General features: G+C 36.4%; 2 protein-coding genes across 3 annotated transcripts; one reads left to right on the top strand and one right to left on the bottom strand.

Moving 5' to 3' along the window:
• Nucleotides 1–484: 484 nt before the first annotated feature.
• Tdc2 (Tyrosine decarboxylase 2) lies at nt 485–15112 on the top strand. 2 transcript variants are annotated; one of them, XM_073088114.1, is made up of 10 exons: nt 485–934; nt 2700–2751; nt 3097–3167; nt 3749–3985; nt 6539–7078; nt 7445–7634; nt 8138–8202; nt 9106–9326; nt 9742–9822; nt 14591–15112. In XM_073088114.1, exons 1-10 carry the CDS (start codon nt 620–622, stop codon nt 14709–14711), a joined length of 1893 nt encoding a protein of 630 aa, XP_072944215.1. In that variant the 5' UTR covers nt 485–619; the 3' UTR covers nt 14712–15112. The 2 variants fall into 2 exon arrangements, with proteins under 2 accessions (XP_072944215.1, XP_072944214.1); XM_073088113.1 differs by having other exon boundaries at nt 14579–15112.
• A 497-nt stretch (nt 15113–15609) lies between these two features.
• LOC140753409 (methylosome protein WDR77) lies at nt 15610–19170 on the bottom strand. The gene is made up of 6 exons (XM_073087985.1): nt 18899–19170; nt 18285–18454; nt 17464–17631; nt 16865–17030; nt 16296–16467; nt 15610–16043 (listed from the first exon to the last, which is right to left on the bottom strand). The coding sequence occupies exons 1-6, from the start codon at nt 19035–19037 to the stop codon at nt 15830–15832; spliced, it is 1029 nt and encodes a 342-aa protein (XP_072944086.1). The 5' UTR covers nt 19038–19170; the 3' UTR covers nt 15610–15829.
• Between the last annotated feature and the right edge of the window lie 545 nt (nt 19171–19715).

Raw genomic sequence — 19715 nt, 5'->3', positions numbered from 1 at the left:
ACAATAGAATAATAAGGAAACTATGGCCGTTTGTAACCAAAACTGCTATAGTGAAATGTCCAAGATTTTTTAAGTTCTTAAATTAGTGTACGCTAAATTATAAGCTACAAATGTATCAATATTTGGAGTTATATACGACCCGTCTATTTAAATTAAACCTATACTATAATTAGACTATAGAAATTAACATTTCATCTTCTATTGAACGGTTTTTATTTATATTGAAAATGAGCAGTTTGAATTCTAAACACTGTGTAATGTTGTCATTCCTATCATATTATTTTTTCCCGTTTAAATGAACTTATCAACTTAGTAAACAGATAATATTTCAATGTTATTACTTCCCATAATTACTATTCCTATGTTTATTAAATCGCGTTTCTTGTATTTATACGCCAGCCTCTACGGCGTAGCGAAGTTAACACACGCGTCCGCGCCCCGCGCACCCTCTCGACCAGCGAAGTGCTGCCGGCTGCCGCTTGGTCGCCGAGTCACCCGGAGGACGCCGCGGCGCTGACACCACAGCAACTCTTTACCCCATGCGGTACATTTCGGAAAAACTTTTTTAAGTTTCACACTTCTACTTACTTTAAAGTTACTGGAAAATAAGTGAAAAGCCATGGATGTAGAGGAGTTCCGCGTGAGGGGCAAGGAGATGGTCGACTACATTTGCACGTACATGACGACTTTGCGCACGCGAAGGGTTACTCCGTCGGTCGAACCTGGATACCTTCGGGCGGCGTTACCCGCTGAGGCACCGCACCTTCCGGAGGCCTGGGATGACGTGATGATGGACGTGGAGAATAAGATCATGCCCGGAGTGACCCACTGGCAACACCCTCGGTTTCATGCCTATTTTCCATCCGGTAACGCGTACCCTTCTATCCTTGGAGACATGCTGTCAGCAGGAATTGGATGTATCGGTTTCTCATGGGTAAATTGACTTTCTATTACACCTGTTAGATACACATGTAATTATATCGTACAGAAAATTAAATATAGATTCCTACTGGCATACTCTCATATAGCATTGATTTTATTTTTATTGCGGTTGGTATAAATGAAATAGTTCACGGAGAAGTTTTGTAGTAGTAGTATTTTTTCGCTTATATAAATAACAGAATTGTAATTGCAAAGACCAATTCTCGCAATTTTTTTAAGTGTTCGTAAATATAATGTCAAAAATAAAAAAATAAATCCTTCTTTCTAAGTTGATGGGTATTAAAGAAAAGGATGAGCATTCTTATGAAAATTATGAAGCTCGGGCGTAGAACCCCTATAGATGAAAGAAAAAACAAATTTAAAGTTTTTGTGTCATCCAAATATAATATACCACATTATTATATACACGATAATATACAAATATAATATACAAGGTTATTTTAATGACTTTACGAGTAAATTCAAGGAAAGCGATATTCTCATCAGTTTGCTAACATTGTTACTGAAAGGCCAAACTTAAAAATACGACTATAAATATATTTCCTCACTTCCTTCCTTAAATTTGTCTTAAAGTTAATTAACCATTGATGAACGATTATGATATTTTCATTGCCTTTCGTAACTTCCGATTAAGTAGTTATGAATGACGAGCTACAACAATGGCAACTCATTTTCTCGTGACGTACACACTTGAACTTGGCATTTCCACCCCGTTATCGTGAAACTAAAAAAGACAGACACTTATAATAAGATCGCCAGTTTACATTTTTCACGGCTATTCTGGTTCAAATGTGTTTTATTTTTACATGTATTAACTTCCCTACTATGCATAAGTAAAAATAGTGTGTTTTTCTATAAGCTTACTTAAAAGTATAATCTACTTAAATGTGTTTTAACAAGCTTAAGTATACGCATTTTCAAAAATACATAGATACAGTTTTTATATAAAAGCCGCTAAGTACGTTTATTTCTAAAATTGAGCGGCTTTTAATGAAATAAAAAATATAAGAGTAAAATTTATTAAATTGCATTACGTATAATAACTTAAAAAAAAAAACGCTTTTAGTAACATTGTATATTTAGACTACTTTGGCGTAGGAATTAAAAATAAACATTGAAATATATGAAAGTAAAAAAAGTTATTCAAAGTCTGATAATCCAACTACCTTTAGAATGTAAAATAGACTTTAAACGCTGCAACAGTATTGATTGTGGTGTAGGTAAATGCCCCTTTTGAATAACTTATGATGTTTCACGAACCTCAGTTAGTACAGGACCTGTCTTATATTATACAACTAAAAATTCCTACTTTGAAGTAATGTAAGTCACATTATGATTCTAAATTTGTGAAATTCTTTAAACTTGGTATAATGGGTCTTAGACATAAGTATTCATACATATATGATAGGTATACTTAGAAGTAGTAAACCCTTGTGTGATCATGCAGTGTGATCGTAAATGGCTTCCGCCATCCTCGAATGTTTGACATTAACCTTATAGGTATAGGATTAGTGTCCTACGTCGATCACAGATTCTTTGTTATCACTGAGACTAAATTAGAACGCCTGCAACCAAAACATACCATCGCATAACACTAAAGTTAAAAGGTAGAAATTGATAAGTGCAGCTGTGGAGTCTCCGAATTCGAATCACGACGGGTTTTACCTAAAAGAAGATGTATTTTTAATTTATAATAATTTATCTATGTACTCGTAGTTTGAAAAATCATATACTTTACAGTATATTTCTATTTATAGGCTGCAAGTCCCGCGTGCACAGAGCTGGAAATAATAATGCTGGATTGGATGGGTACGTTGTTTTACCTTATAGTACCTTATACTTGGTTATAATCAGTAACTACTGCCTAAAATACAATTATATATCTGTCTTAAGTAATCCCGTTGAGTTACAATATGAAGCTTTTAAGAAAATATACAAAAAGGGTCCTCTTTTAGAGTTTTATTCATTAACCTGAGTGATTCTACACTGAGTCACTTATTAAATCGATTTATAAAGAAGGAAAGTGATTTGTCCTGCCCTGACCAATTCATTTCAAAAAGCTTATAAATAATATGTAGCATTATTTCTTACGCTGTTACTACTTGTAAAATTGGTCTCCTTTCATGAAGTTTTAAAACTAGTAAAACCTTACAGGAAAAGCTATCGGCTTACCGCCAGCTTTCCTAGCGCTGGAAGAAGGCAGCAATGGAGGTGGTGTCATAGAGGTAAGTTCGAATATTTTTGTTTACGAATAATCAACAAAGAAACCACAACTTTACACAGAAACAGGCACACTTATTAGTTATTAAGTTATAATTAAAACTTCGCAACAATCCGCTACCAATATGTATGATGGTATTTTTTTTTTATAATATAGGAGTAGCAGACGAGCATGCACTCCACCTGATGCTAAGTGGCTACTGTCGCCCATGGGTCATTCCCACCTGAGGTCGGCTACAGATCCGCCGCTACCCCTGAGGACTAAGCTGGAACGCTCGGACGCTCGGAAAAGTCTGTCACCCTTACACCCTTCCAAACGGAACACTGCAGCGCCTAACACTGCTGTTATTAGGTCGAAATAGGTGTGGCGGTGGTGCCGCCGGAGTCGAACCAAAGGGTTCTACCACCTTCGGCTATACATTTTAAACCTTGCAGTATGTACCCGCATAAGATGCGTACACGTGCATTAAATAGAAATATACACCACCATACATACCACCGTATCGACATCTATCGGGTATATTATTGCCCAATTTCGTTTGAGCGTTTGAGTAAGTAAGGCATACTCAATTCTTTTCATGCTCAGGGTTCCGCAAGTGAGTGCGTCCTCGTCTCCATGCTGGCCGCGCGCGCCGCCGGCATCAAACGCCTCAAGCACCAGTTCCCGACTGTCGACGAGGGGCTACTCCTTTCAAAACTCATAGCGTATTGTTCGAAGGAAGCACATTCTTGTGTCGAAAAAGCCGCCATGATCTGTTTTGTCAAGATGCGAATTCTGCAGCCCGATGAACACGGGAGTTTGAGAGGTGAAACTTTAAAGGAAGTAAGTGTGACAAATAACCATAGTTATCATTATCTAAGTATATTAAAAGCAATAATAATTGATGTTCTCACGATCACCATACTGATCTTCAATACAAAAAGCTCTGATATGAGTTCATTTCCCTATATTTAATTAAATACCGAATATAGAGATACCTGGAGAATGTAGAGATGTCATCTGGGTGCAATTAATCAATGTGATATTTTTAATTATAAACAAGCGGGTCTATAAAGTGGATCTTTAGAATATAACCGCGCGCCTTAGATCAGGTGCCATGACAGGCTGTACATAGGCCTAGGCGCATAATAATCAAGAAATGTTAGGGTTACCAATACAGAACTTTTATAAGGAAAATGCACGAATAAATTAAATATATTTGGTCTTCATTGCCGTCGTAAAGCGTTTTTTGAAGCAACTTTTTGAAGTTATAGGTACTTCTTTTGAGGCGTTTAGGAAAAACGGTGAGAGTAGATTTTTTACAAAAGCGACCTCATACAGTTGACTAGTAAATATCGCAGGTTTTGAAAAAAAATATATTTTTTTTTCGATATGATACGTAACGTCCCGTGCAGGCTTTGTAATATTTTTTGTTTTGATTAATTTTGATTAGTTTCACTTCTTGCGAGTGTACATAATATGATCCTGCACTCATTTTTATTAAATACGTCAAAGAAGTATAACATATACGCTTTCATCTTTATAATAGTCACTATCACCATCGACCCATTAATGTCCCACTGCTGCGCACTGGTCTCCTCTCAGAATCAGAAGGATTAGGCCACAGTCCACTGCGCTGGCCAAGTGAGAACTGGTAGACTTCACAAACTTTTGAAAACATTATTTTAAGATTTCTCAGATACGCATGTTTCCTTACAATGTTTTCCTTCACCGTACTAGCAAGTCATTTGTTAGTCTATCTCCCCGTAAGATTTCCATCATATAAATGCGTCGTGTACTTTAAAGTACTTCTTTATCCTTGTACTTTAAAGTATTTTTTCATCGTAGTACGAGAGACAGCCCTATTGGGCGTTATGTCCCAGAGGCGCCGGTGTCGACGTTTAATGACTCGTCGTGGATGCCGGAAATACGTGGCGAGCCAGGGCGGCATTGTGCGCCACTTTCTATACGAATACTGAATTTCACGATTCCAACCTCTTATTAAAGACCTTTATTGACGTCCGCTTTTATGAAGGTTTATTATATTTATAGACACGTCTTGTGCCTTTCAATTATTAATATTTAGGAGTCATTTTAAATATGGTGCTATTTTAGTGTCCTTTTTTACCAGGCGCTAGAGGAATTGCTATGAACCAACATAATGATAAAATACTTTTCATAGTGCCTGTTTTACGCAATTGGTGATTTCGTTGATTTTTTTATTTTTATTAAAATGAAACATGACCTAAAGCATATCTGAATGGTTTTCATCAGTTACATAATTTTGAGAATTGCATTTTTATGAATTCGAAGCATATAATTATCCCCATAAAGTAAAATTGAAGTGTCCGAGATCGGTGGATAATAGATACTCGTATGTTACTACTAAGTAAAGGGGGCAAAGTACGAACGTATAACGTACATTATTACCTATATCACCTAAAACAGAACGAAAAAACGTTTAACGATGCTATTATTGGATAAAAAATAAACAATAATTGATGATGCAACCATTTAACCGATTTTCATTTTATTTCACCTAGTCGACGGCGATAGCACAAACCTTTTTTTTTCTTTTCGAGGGGGAAACCTTCAAAAGGTACCCGACGACGTGGGAGCGACGTCGGGTTATGTGGGATTTTTACCGCACTAAAACCCCCCCGGTGGCCGTCCTCGGCGCTTGTTGGAGAACTCCGGGATCTCCAACGGAACACAACCGGAGTCCTCCAAGCGCGATGCCCGAATCGGGCTCTGCCCTAGGGGAGCGTTCGCTCCTCCCGCAACATCTGGTGATTACGACGGTATGCGACCACACATATCGCCGTCCTTCCCCGGGGTAGCATACTGGACGGTTCGAGCTCCCACTCTTGCCGCCCGCAACCCCGGAAGCCCCCTTTTAGTCGCCTCTTACGACAGGCAGGGGATACCGTAGCCCTATTCTAGTCCCGGAACTACAGGGACAACATAGCACAAACCTACCAACTCTATAAGCATCAAATCAATAATTTTTCCTCAATAAAATACATATTTAAAACATTTTCAGCCTACCAACTGTGTCACGATCGCCAACATAATTACATCAAAGTTCTATATTTAATGGACGCGCCCTGCCGCGAACGTCATTAAATACCGCCATCCCAACTTAGTTACAATCAGTCTACAGATTTAATGAATTTGCGCTTCCCATGAACTTCATTACTCTTTAAATTAATTTAATCGATAACATTTTAAATTGTGAGAATGTACGTACCACGTATTGGTATCTATACCAATCTATAATATCGTCTGACCCATACTGAAATTTAAATAATAATACATTATGTTTTCCGACCTACACTGAAACTTAAATAATAATAAATAAGTTATATGTTTTTCACAAAATAATGAACATTTCAGGCAATGGAAGAAGACGAGGAGGCGGGACTTGTCCCTTTTTTCGTTGCTACAACCTTGGGAACCACTTCATGCTGCTCCTTTGACAACTTACCCGAGATAGGTCCTATTGTCCGCAAGTTCCCAAGCGTGTGGCTCCACGTGGACGCCGCTTACGCCGGCAGCGCGTTCCTATGCCCTGAGCACAAGTACCACCTTGCCGGTATTGAGTACGCCGACTCTTTCAACACCAATCCGAATAAATTGATGCTGACGAGCTTCGATTGTTCGCTTTTATGGGTGACCAATCGTTATTTACTTACCTCTGCGCTTGTAGTAGATCCTCTCTACCTTCAACATTGCTACGACCACACTGCCATAGACTATAGGCACTGGGGAGTGCCACTCAGCCGTCGGTTCCGGTCTCTGAAGCTGTGGTTTATGCTGAGAAGCTACGGAATAAGCGGACTTCAAAAGTATATTCGACGACACTGTGAGCTTGCCAAATATTTTGAAAAACTCGTCAAGAAAGACGAAAGGTTCGAGGTCTGCAACCAAGTGAAGGTAATGGAAACTTTTTATCATTATATGACTCATCCGGAAATGTTGTTTTGGTTTAAATTACACAAATCTATAAAGATCGTGATTGGTTATGCGTGTTGGTGACCGCAGTAGACCCCAATATTAATTAATGTACCTAATCACACGGCATCTCTAAGAGACCGGTGCTATTCTAAGCAGACACCGCATACCACCACATACCACACCTAATACAATTTATCTCGTATCAAGTGGTCATTATGTACTATATACGTCTATATTTGCGATTCAGTGGCTAGAGTTGTACAATAACCAAATCGTTATTGTTCAACGCAAAATCTGTATCAGGTAACATTTTCGTCTACCAGCAAATCACTTTCAATTTTTCAGTTGGGTCTGGTTTGTTTCCGCCTCGTCGGAGGTCTGGATGAGACACCGGAACAAATCGATGAGCTAAACAAGAAGCTGTTGACCAACATCAACGCGTCGGGCAAGATCCATATGGTACCGGCCTCCGTTCGAGACCACTTTGTTATTCGGTTCTGCGTGGTTCACCAACAAGCCACCCGTGAAGATATCGGTAAGATACTCATTTATAATGGATTTTAGTATGTACATGTACAGAGCCGTCTTAAAGAATACTGGGGTCACAGGGCAGGGAAAGTAGGTAATAATTTAAGAAAACATAAAACCCCAATCACGTTTTATTTATTTTTAAACTAAAACTTTATGAAAGCAAATTCGCAAAATAGACTGTGGCAGTAGAATTAAATTTATTATGATTAACGTGACGTGTCGTATAAGCAAGTATATACGTTGGACTTCATCTTTAAGAACTCTCAGGTGACTAGATACCTCGGTGTTTTCCTCCGCCATATTTTCTAAGTTATTTTATTCACATAACTTCGAAAACTCAGAGTTATCGAATTTTTATTCATTGAAAATCAAGAATGAGAGGTCTAATTTGAACCACTACGTCTTATAACCTATATGCCTTATTCAATGGCTTCAAACCATTATACTGATAGATAAAAGTACTTAACGAATACCTAAGTACCTATTGTCAATTCTGATTGCTTCCAGAAATAGCTTGGGATATCATATCGGACTTCGCTACGGAGTTATTGGAAGGCCCCGACAAAGAAAGGGTAAGTTCATAAAGCCGTGCCAAGAAAGCACTTCAATTGAAAACGAAGAAACTAGTGCATGATAATATGGGTTACTAGGTTTTTATAGGGTTATTGGATTATTGACCTAGTAATTACCTAAATAATTGACTTTTAACGTCAGTTGGGTAGATTGTTCATTACTTTTCTACTTAAAGATTGCGGAAGCCTCCGCGAACTTTGCGAAATAAAAAGGCAAGTCTGGCAGAAAGCGATTGTCACGTACCTTTTATACCTTTTACCTACTAATCGCTCGTTCATTTGCTTGCCGTGAACGAGGAAGAACGTCGGCAGTAGCCGGTAAATTCCGCAGCGTGCACGGTTCCACAATTATTTGACTAAATGGCAACTAACTTTTACCTACCTTTCATGAACTGTCCATGAAGACAGTCGGCAAACGCGAATATATGTTGTTAAATGCGAAAGTATGAAGTTTTATTGAAGTATGAAGTCTTTGTGTAATATATTAAACTAGTTTGTGGCCGCGGCTTCGCCCGCGTTTAAAAGAAAATAATATAACATACTAACATACATAAAACTGAAAATTCGTACCTTCAACTTTGCTAAAGATCATCAAATGCAAAGTTTATGATTCAATCCTTACTAATATCGATTAAAATAATCGCTGTTTTGGGTCCAAAAGATCGATTCTCCGATTAATCGATCTTAGATCGCCATCCCTAGTTCCCGTGGGATTTCCGGGATAAAAACTATCCTATGTTCTTACTCGGGTCTCAGACTATCTTCGTACAAAATTTCTTTAAAATCGGTTCAGTGGTTTGGGCGTGAAGAAGAGACAACCAGACAGACAGACAGACGGACAGAGTTACTTTCGGTTTTATAATATTAGTAAGGATAATTATTCTTTGATTATCTTCATTACAGGATCTCAACGAAGAGCGCGCACGCCGCAACCGCGCCGCGTTGGCACACAAGCGTTCCTTCTTCGTGCGTATGGTCAGCGACCCCAAGATCTACAATCCGGCGATCAACAAGACGCCGCCGCCGGTGCCCACGACGCCCGGCTCGCCGCCGCCCGCCGCCGCGCCCGCTACGCCCGACACGCCGTCCGACGCTGGCTCTGTGCAACTTGTGCCATCTACACCGTAAGTTTAACATGTGTTTGAAGGTGGTAGAACCCTTTGTAATCAACCCCGGATAGGATTAGATATTCCTACCTGAGGTCGGCCACAGATACGCCACTAACCCTGAGGACTAATTTGGAATGCCTCGAAAACGTATGCCTCCCTTAGCACACCCTTCAAACCATAACACAGCAGCGTTTAACACTGCTGTTATTAGGCAGAAATAAGTGTGGCGGTGGTGCCGCCGGAATCGAACCATTGCGTGTTACTACAAACCTTGAACTTATTTAATTAAAACAAGCGTTATTTCTTCCTAAGGAATTGTAAGTTAAAATAGTGGCGCTTATGACAATTGACCGTCAAACATTGGTTGCTAACAACAGAACAGCGGTCCAAATAGTAGATACTCATTCATAAATTATTGATTTGTTCACAGGAAGCAGTCCTCGTGGATAAGCTGGCCTCTTGCATTTTTCTTCCAAAGCGTGGACCATGACGCTAATGACTTACCGCTCAGGTTGGTTAGACTTTTGTAATCATTGTAAGACCACCAAACCACCTATCGAGAAGTTTTTCCTCTAGAAATTTTAGACTTAAAAGCTCATATATCATAGCAATATAATATTAAAAGCATCAAGATCGTTCGTTTCGGCGTACGATTAGAGCAGACGTGTCGCAAAACTTAACACAATTTTAACGAAAAGTGACAATTGAATTTAACACTTATGTCTGTCGTGTAGTGTCTTATTTCACATTACAATAACCACGAGTGCAGCGACGCGAAAGCAAGACAGCTGATATCTTCTATCGTCCCACTACGTTGCAACGCGCGGTGCGTTCGACCACACTGAACTGCGTCAGAGCTACATAAGGCCGCCTATACAAGATTGAAAAAAAAAAAATCTTATTTATTTTCTACAATGAGCGTACTGAGATCACCGCCGACAAGTGGAGGATCACAACCAGATTTGTCAAAACTTAGTACTGAAGCTAGTGACTGGCAACAGATAACCCACCGCTCGAAGCGAAAACAACCAGACCATGAATATGTATGTGCTGAACAGTTTGAGAGTCTTCGGAAGGAAATGACCACTATTTTAAAAGAATTTGTTGAATCTCAAAATAAAGTCCTGGGCAAGATTTCGGAAGATGTTTCAGAAATAAAAGAAGAAATGAAAAACTTGCAGGTCATAACTCAAAATATTATTTCCGAGCATAATCAGTTTAAATCCGATATTATAAATCTAAAGTCCAATCAATCAGCTACAGAAGAGAATATAATAAAATTAGAGGCCAACATTGAAAATCTTAAGACTACAATACATAACGAAAAATGTTCGGGAATGATGACTGATAACATATGTTCAGAGCTACAGGACCGTTATAGAAGGGAGAAAAATATTATAGTTGTAGAAGTACCAGAAGTACAAGGAGAAACCCGCAAAGAAAGATCAGCAGCAGACATGGGTGAAGTAACGAAGATAATCAAAAGTTCATATCCACAATGTCCCGATCCCATTAATGTACAACGTCTGGGAAAATATATCCCTAATAAAAATAGACCAGTCAAAGCAATCTTCTCGTCTCAGGAAACAGTCAAATCTATTTTACGAAATAAACCTCTTGATGGTTCAATCAGAATATACTCAGATAAAACTGTTTGCCAACAGCAACAGTTGAAGGAACTGAAAAAAGAACTAGAATATCGTACCCAGAATGGTGAGGAGCACTTAATAATAAAATATATTAGAGGTATACCTAGAATAATCAAAAATGAGCCAAAAAACGAGAAGGACGTGAACAGGAAGAAACCGTAACAAAACAATCTTACAACGTAACTTACCAAGCTATCAATGACTATATGAACATTAATAGATCTCAAAAGTCCTTAAAGTTTCTATACGCTAATATACGTAGCCTGGTTAAGCCCGGAAAATTAGACGAACTTAAGTGTATAATATCTGCGATTCAAAAAGTTCAGGTTGTCATATTAACTGAGACTTGGATTAAATCAGAATATGAAGCTCAAAGGTTAAAAATTACAAACTTTACTCATTACTATAATTATAGATCTCATTCCAGAGGTGGTGGAGTCTCCATATATGTACATAATAGTTTAAAGCACCATTTTATAGCCAGTATATGTGAAGCAGACAGCCACTACTTATGGATTCATTTAGAAAGGTTCTCTCTAGACATCGGGGCTGTTTACCGACCAGAGAGAACAAATACAAAAAATTTTTTTGATACTTTCTCACGAACATTACAAGGACGTACACGTGCAGTTATATTTGGAGATTTTAACATAGATCTGCTAAAAAAGGGACCCTCGGTAAAAGACTATAAGAGAACAATGCTTGAAAATGGAGTTACTATCTTAAATAAAATTAACGGAAAGTACTGTACACGTGAAACTTCCACCTCTAAGACTATCATAGATCATATTGGCACCAACCTCAGGAATCACGACTTTCATATGAGTATTATAGAATCGTCTCTATCAGACCATAAGCAAATATATTTTGAAATAAAACAATATAAGCCCAAGCCACTATCCAGAATGAAATATGAAGCTATTAACTAACAAGGACTTTATATGGATATGATAAACATTAAGAAAGATGATGATTACAAGAGACTCGAAGAAGCTATCCAATCAACCATAAAACGAAACAAAATAACGAAATATAAATTACTAAATGATCCTCGAAAGGACTGGATTAATAGAGACATCATAGATAAAATTAATAGAAGGAATGTACTTTGGCATAACTACAAGAAAAATCCAAACAACACTGAAATAGAAGAACAGTTCAAAAAAGAAAGGAGCAAGACTTTTGAGTATATACAAAAAACAAAAAATGAGTATTATAACAAACAATTTATTAGTTGTAGTGGAAAGTCTTCAAAAATGTGGCAACTCATAAATGATCTTGTAAGTAATAAAGTAAAAGAGCATTTCGTACCCAGTAAACTTATAACACCAAACCAAAACATCATAACAGACCCACAAGCAATCTGTGAACATCTAAACGATTTCTTTACAGGCATTGGTAGTTTCTTAGCTAGTCAATTTCCACCACAGAGTCCTGTTGATTACACCAATACTTTTCAACTTGAAAACACAAACAAACTTACTAAATTTAGTCCAACAACAGTAGAAGAAATTAAAACTATCATAGACAATCTTAAAAACAATACAAGTACAGCTACTGATGGTATCACTACCAAAATTATTAAATGCATAAAAGAGCCAATATCTGAGTGGTTGACACGTAGTATCAATAAATGTATTGAGGGAGGTTTCTTTCCTGATTCACTTAAACTCGCTAAAATCACGCCAATTTATAAGTCTGGGTCTAAAGAAGATCCAGGTAACTACAGACCCATCTCTGTGCTACCTACTTTATCTAAAATCTTCGAAAAAGTTATTCACCAGCGTCTTACTAACTTCCTAACATCTAACGATTACCTCTTTCAACGACAGTATGGATTTAGGTCAAAGTCTAGTACCCTTGGGGCCACTATTGATTTAATCACCAAACTTAAAAATAATATAGATCAAAAGAAAGTGGCCATTGGAATATTTTTAGACCTGAAAAAAGCCTTTGATACGGTTAGCCATGATCTCCTTATTTCAAAGTTACGTATGTTGGGTATCACTGGGACGGCTCTGAACTTGCTAAAATCATACCTTACAAACCGTTCTCAAGTGGTTAAAATAGGACCAAATACTAGTAGCCCTAAGTTAGTGACATTTGGAGTTCCGCAAGGGTCTATACTCGGACCGCTGCTTTTCTTAATATATATAAATAGTATACATAAATTAAACCTGAAAGGATATATCAGTCTATACGCAGACGATACATGCCTTTTTTATTTTGGAAATAATATAAATTCACTCATAACCGAAGCACAGGCTGATCTCGACTTATTACAGACTTGGTTCTGTCGAAACTTGTTAACAATTAATATTGCAAAAACCAATTATATTATTTTTTCGGCGAAGAATAAAAAAATTCCAAATTTCAAACCTTTAACCATAAATGGCAACATAATCAATAACGTAAACACTGAAAAGTATTTAGGTCTAATATTAGATAACAGATTATCATGGAAACCACATATTGCTAAGATTCATTCAAAATTATCATCACTTCTGGGATGTATACGAAGCATAGTTAAATGTCTACCACTTAATACACGGTACATTATTTATAACACACTTGTTAAACCGCATCTCGACTATCTCATAGAGGTATGGGGAACAGCATTAAAAACTAATATTCGTCCACTACAAACTACTCAAAACAAATTAATTAAAACACTATTTCATTACAATTATCGCACCTCATCTAAAATCATATATAAAAAATCTAAATTAATGAATATATCACAAATATACCACTACAACACATGCATTTTAATATTTAAAATACTAAACAACGAAATTATGTCACAAATAAAATTTAAAAAAAATATAGACATACACAAACGTAACCTTAGACGTGCACATAACATCAGTACCACAAAAGTCAGAACCTTATACGGTAAAAAAAATATTATGTTTGAAGGTGCAAAACTGTATAACGCATTACCAAATAACATAAAAGCTTGTAAAAAAATAAGTACATTTAAAAAACAACTAAAGTGTCACATTTTGGAAGACTTCCAGGAGTATATATGAATATAATTTTAAATTATTACATACGTGTGCAGGATGCCCTTATTCTCGTGTAGTTAAAACGGTGTTTGTACTGCAATGCATTATTTTTTTAGACTACCTACATCATGTTTATTATTTTCTGTACGACCGAAACGATTATAAGTAATATGTTACTTTATAAATTGTATGAATATTTAGTTTATTTCTCGTAAGTGATTGTTTAATCTTAAGAGAGATATATTAATAAAGATCTTAAACCATAAGATCTATCCGAATGCTGCCCTTAAAGGCGCTTTAAACCTCTTCAAAGTGGTTTGACTTATTGTGTATTTTATTTTCGCAATTTATTCACAAATTATTTGCACAAATAAATAAAAAATATAGGTTAAATTCAAAATAAACGCTATGTGTATCTAACGAGACAAAAAACCTTTACCTGCATTCTGATTAAATTTAGAAACGGCTAGAAGTTTTCACAAGGAGTGAAAGATTATCCTCAAAACAAATTTCCCGCGTAAAAAATCATAAATCGCGGAACGTCCACACATTTCGTATATATAAACATCGTAAGAACAAAACGAACTAACAGTCCATTTCACTACACCAGCATGCTTTCCAGGTTCCGTCACTTAGACACGATGGTCCGGCTGAAGAGCCCTGGCGCGGGCGCTTTGCCCCGTCGCGGATCGTCGCCGGGCGCATCCCCTGCCCGCCGCGCGCCGTCCCCTGCCACGCAATGAACGCTTCGCTACGTTATCTACAAGTTGCAAATAAATCGATATCTATCAATACGATTAATCGCTTAAGTGGTCGTTTTTTTTTATGGAAAATGAAATCGGTTCATATACAAACGAGAAAAGGGCACTAAAACAAAACAGTATTGTCGTATTAGTCCTATTACCTACTATTTTCTTAAAGATTGTTCATCCAACAAAATTTCGCCTATCTATCTATGGATATTGTTTACGCTGAAGCGCTCACATTACCTATACTTAATAACAATAATACTAGTCTATGTATATTGTACTAGTGATATGGTTAACTTCGTTCGGATAGAATATCGATTTTTGTGCAACACTACCGACTACGCTACTTAAAACTCGTCCGATCTCCACTGTACTTAATCATCAATAAATTCTTGAGCATTTATTCTGTTTCATTTCAACCCAACCCAACTAAATATCATAATAGCTTTTAGTGCTCAAGAACTATTATAAAAGTTGAAAATCAGATAATCTGCCGCTCCCCACTTTCCTCATTCCCCTCGTCTCCAATACCAACCTTTCATAAAAAAAATACTGATGAATGCTGATGCACATATGTGAATGAAACGTGGTGATCTTGGCATTGTTCCACATGGCATCTTATATACCACGCGTCATATGCTTGTGCGACATCTGCAGTGAAACTGGCCGGCGGCGGACAACCTATATTATTCGATTAGTAGAAAAACTAGCAAACCCTAGCACCAGATTACTTAGCATACGAATCGAACGAGTCACTATTCGATGTAGATGCCTCATTTAATTGCTGAGCCGTACCTTTCAGCACCATCATCAGACATATTCATAAGACATGGAAATAAAAAGTAAAATTAAACATATATTGCACATAAACACTTATGATAAAACGAATACATAATATCAAATTTCCTTTATTATGACCGAACTAAACTTTAATTATGTTTTGTAAATGGCTATTATAGCGTTTGTAGACACAGTGAACTATGAAAAGACTTTCAAACTTACTGTAAACACTTTTACAACAAAGTAGACAAAATAAAATTTTTGTGCGAAAACTTCAAGTCATAATTTGTTATAGATTATTATAGGAATAATTAAGGCACATAGAAATGATGTCATACATCATTATTGGAAATGTTATGAGTCCTTAGTGCGCCGTCATAGCCCACTGTATATAAAACGTTATTGTCAGAGAGATCCCATGCACACCCTCTAACATAATTCGTATGTAAAGTCCTATTCTCGTAAATAATTCTTAATTTACTATCATCAGTTACATCACAGACTGTTACGATTTTGTTGTCACAGCATACTGCCATCTTGCTCGATCTGAAATAAGGTAAAATTTAAGATTTAATATTATGGTCTGTCTGTAATGAATAAGGCATAATTTAAGAATGACAAATTATATGATTATCTGCATTTTAAAAAATAGCAAGTGTTTTACTGTAGCCAAATATGGTAAATTATTTTTGATATTAAAGTTGGTGACTATGGGGTTAAACATATAGAAGTTTATTTAATCTGTGTAATCTATATGTAATGGGCGTGTAGATTAATATAAGCTATTTGTAATCTTACTCAGAATCAATGTTCACTCGATGCACTGCTGCCGGAAATTCAGTCAATTTCAGAGCACCCTCAGGGTTTCGGATATCTACTAGTCTCAATATCCCCGCTTCATCTCCGAAAATTAGCTTGTTTTCATCCAGCCATTGAGCACAGCGTACACCACAGTCATTTTTTAATACATCTGAAATACGAATCATGTGAATCCATGGAGGCTCATCTGATGAGATAATAGTTAACGAATTCTAATATATCAGAAATCATAAAATCATAGATGCTTTCATGGTATAACTTGTCAGGTACCAAAACTTGACACGGGTTACTAGAGGTCCTTAAATATAGTAACCCGATTTTTGCCCTATAGTGTCAAGTACTTTCATATATCAAGTAAGTATTGCTGTAGTATTAAATGTGTAGTGAATGACATACACATATTGGATATATACTAACAGGAAGCATCCAAGTTAATTCTCAGGGGTAGCAACTCAGGCAGAACTTCAACCTTTTTGGCTTCAATTAGAGATATCTATGATTGGCACCTCCAATGCCATAAAAAAATGTTGATATTCATAATTACATACCACAAACAGGTTTGCTGGTGTTATCATCCCATAAGGAGACATATTGATCTGATGATACTGTGGCAAATGTTGATGATGAGTTAGGTTTTACTGCCACACCATTGATTGCCATGCTGTGTGCAGCATTGTAACTTCTTACAGAGACCATCTGACTGATGTCCCAAACCTTAAAAGCAAATAACACCAATTGTATAATAAAAAGTACATAATTATGAGTGTATGCTTTTTTATGTTTCCAAAATAGTAATTTAATTTTAACAATAGTAAATAGTAGTAATAGTAGTAGTAGTAGTAGTAGTAGTAGTAGTAGTAGTAGTAGTAGTAGTAGTAGTAGTAGTAAATAGTAATTTAATTGTATGTTATTGAGAAAGAAACTTTTTGATGACATTTATGAATTTTAAGTTTAAAATAACTCACAATAAATAATTATTTAAAACAAATACAATTTCAATATTGTTAAGAATTATTAATTATTTAATCATCAATTTGTTTATAATATAATGATTTAAGTGACTTAGGATCTCTTTAGGAACTTGTATTTAGACTAATTAAAAATTCTGAAAGAAAACAATTTTTTTTACTGTTTTGTTCAAACTAACCTTTATATTCCCATCAGCACCGACAGTGACATAGTCCTTGTCAAGACGGTCCACTGCCATGATTGCATCATCATGTTCAGCCACAGTGATGTCCCCTAACCACACCTTCCACACATCATCACCACAGGACCATATACTTAGTGCTCCACTGTCTTCACATAATAATACCTGAAATAGTTTAATGCAATGCTTTTTATTTTTAATATAAACTTCCACATTGTTATTGTTTTTCTAACTTGTATAATATCTTCTGCTCATCAACAACCCATTACTGTCCCACTGCTGGGCACGGATCTCCTCTCATAATGAAAAGGATTAGGGCATAGTCCACCGCGCTGGCCAAGTGCGTATTGGTAGACTTCACATACCTTTGAGATTTTTTTTATAAATCTCTCAGGTATGCAGGTTTCCTCACGATGTTTTCCTTCACTGTTTAGCAAATGATAATAATTTTTTAATATGCACTATATTGTTTAGTAATATGAAATGCATATAAAATGTTTATTTATTTAAGCAAGGTACCAGTTGAAGACATACTTAAGTTCCTTCAAATATAATATCATGTTTAATTAACATTTTCATAATAAAATTGACTTCTTGAGCACATATACATTTTTACTTATTTCTGAGCATTCCCCTATTAGGGATTTTAACCTACCAGAGGGACTTACTTTTAAAAATATTGGCTTAATTTAAATTGCTATACACTTTTGAGAATGTGGTAGAAATGGGAATAGTGTTTTTATCCTTCCAATAATTTGGATATCATTATTATAAAATCTTAGGTAAGGCTTATAAAATATACACTGATTTTTAATTACTTTATTTGAGGTCTCGATAAAGTATCCATCAGCTGTGCTACTATTTGAGGTAATGGCTTTTTTAGTGGAACTGTCAATGTCTTTTCCTGCTTCAGGTAATGTTCCTACAATAAGTCCACCATCCCAGTATCGGCCAGTTAGTTCTGAACAGCCAATTATCATGGTACCATCTGAAACATAATTTATTTAATAAAATTTAATAAGTGTGTATGCATTTTTTTTTATTATATAGAAGAAATAATTACTGCCTATGGACACCTACTATCAACCCCAGATAAGATTTAATTCCTACCGGAAGTTTAACACAAATGTGTTGCTAGCATTGACTAAGTTAGTATGCCTTATATATTGTATCTCGCTTACCACACAATAAACCAAAACATAGCGGTGCTTAACACTGCTGTTTTAACACAGGAGTAAGTTCCACAGTGGTGCAACAAGAGTCACACCACAATGGGTTCTACAACTTCGAAAACCTACATTTACTTTTTAAGATTGCCAATAATTTTATATAACCTTTATTTCATTTTCAAGCATGTGTATTGTCAGCTTTATGTCCAACACAGGTAAAAGATTTAGTACAAATGTGAAATTGAATCTTGTAATATCTTTACCTGGATGAAAGCGAATGTACTCCCAATAGGATTGAGTTAGAGTGCCGGTAGTATCAGTTCTATAGACTTCGGCGTTTAGGTGCGGAGGTACCATCATATCGTTTTCCATTTGCGGTCCGATCCTTCCGCCGAGAACCATGGTGTTAAGTCTAACAATATTAACTATTACTTATTAGATACTATATGAGTTTTAGTTATTGTTCAATAGTAACAAATAACTAAAATGTAACTTGCACGCTCGTGGAGAGACTATTTTCAAAATTTAGCACTGATTGACGTTGACAACTTGACAATTGACATTGACAGCTTTAATTGACTGACAGCCTAGAGGTGAGGCGTATATACTGGAACAGGTTCAGGGACTAGGTAGTAGACGTGAGGCGTATATACTGGAATAGGTTCAGGGAATAGGTATTTTACCGGACTAGGTAGCACTTATTACAATTTATTCGATCCACCTAGTCTCATCTTGTAGCTACTACGGGCGGTACTTCCGCCCGTAGTGGGAAGGGAATATAATCTTTACATTTTAGTTGCGCCTCGCTAGCAACGTCTGCGTTAATAAATCGTTTAAATTTGAACCTTATTTCTATATGTAATAAAACTAACGTAATCCGCACTCATATTTGTCTAAACTATTGGTGAGTTACTCTTTCAAATTTGAACCTCATTATAATGCGAATAAGAGTAAAAACTAATAAAACATCAACTCATGGACATGCAAAAATATACTTGCCCTTTTAACTACACCTAGTCGCTGTCGGATCAAACAGATACTCGATGCGAATTTAGTATGAAATGTCAAATGTGTGAAAAT

The sequence above is a fragment of the Epargyreus clarus genome, unplaced genomic scaffold, assembly GCF_041222505.1.
Source record: "Epargyreus clarus isolate Ecla_fem2 unplaced genomic scaffold, WU_Ecla_fem_2.2 ptg000026l, whole genome shotgun sequence".
Taxonomy (NCBI): Eukaryota; Metazoa; Arthropoda; class Insecta; order Lepidoptera; family Hesperiidae; genus Epargyreus; species Epargyreus clarus.
Note: the sequence above shows the minus strand (reverse complement) of the source record. Positions and strands in the feature narration are given on the sequence as shown.

Coding starts and splice junctions, on each gene's coding strand:
- LOC140753409 (XM_073087985.1), bottom strand. CDS start 19,037: ATGGTTCTCGGCGGAAGGATCGGACCGCAAATGGAAAACGATATGATG. Junction 18,455..18,898: donor GTACATTCGCTTTCATCCAG/GTAAAGATATTA, acceptor ATTATGTTTCAG/ATGGTACCATGATAATTGGC. Junction 17,031..17,463: donor GTGCTGATGGGAATATAAAG/GTTAGTTTGAAC, acceptor TTTGCTTTTAAG/GTTTGGGACATCAGTCAGAT.
- Tdc2 (XM_073088113.1), top strand. CDS start 620: ATGGATGTAGAGGAGTTCCGCGTGAGGGGCAAGGAGATGGTCGACTAC. Junction 7,635..8,137: donor AGCCACCCGTGAAGATATCG/GTAAGATACTCA, acceptor GATTGCTTCCAG/AAATAGCTTGGGATATCATA. Junction 8,203..9,105: donor AAGGCCCCGACAAAGAAAGG/GTAAGTTCATAA, acceptor TCTTCATTACAG/GATCTCAACGAAGAGCGCGC.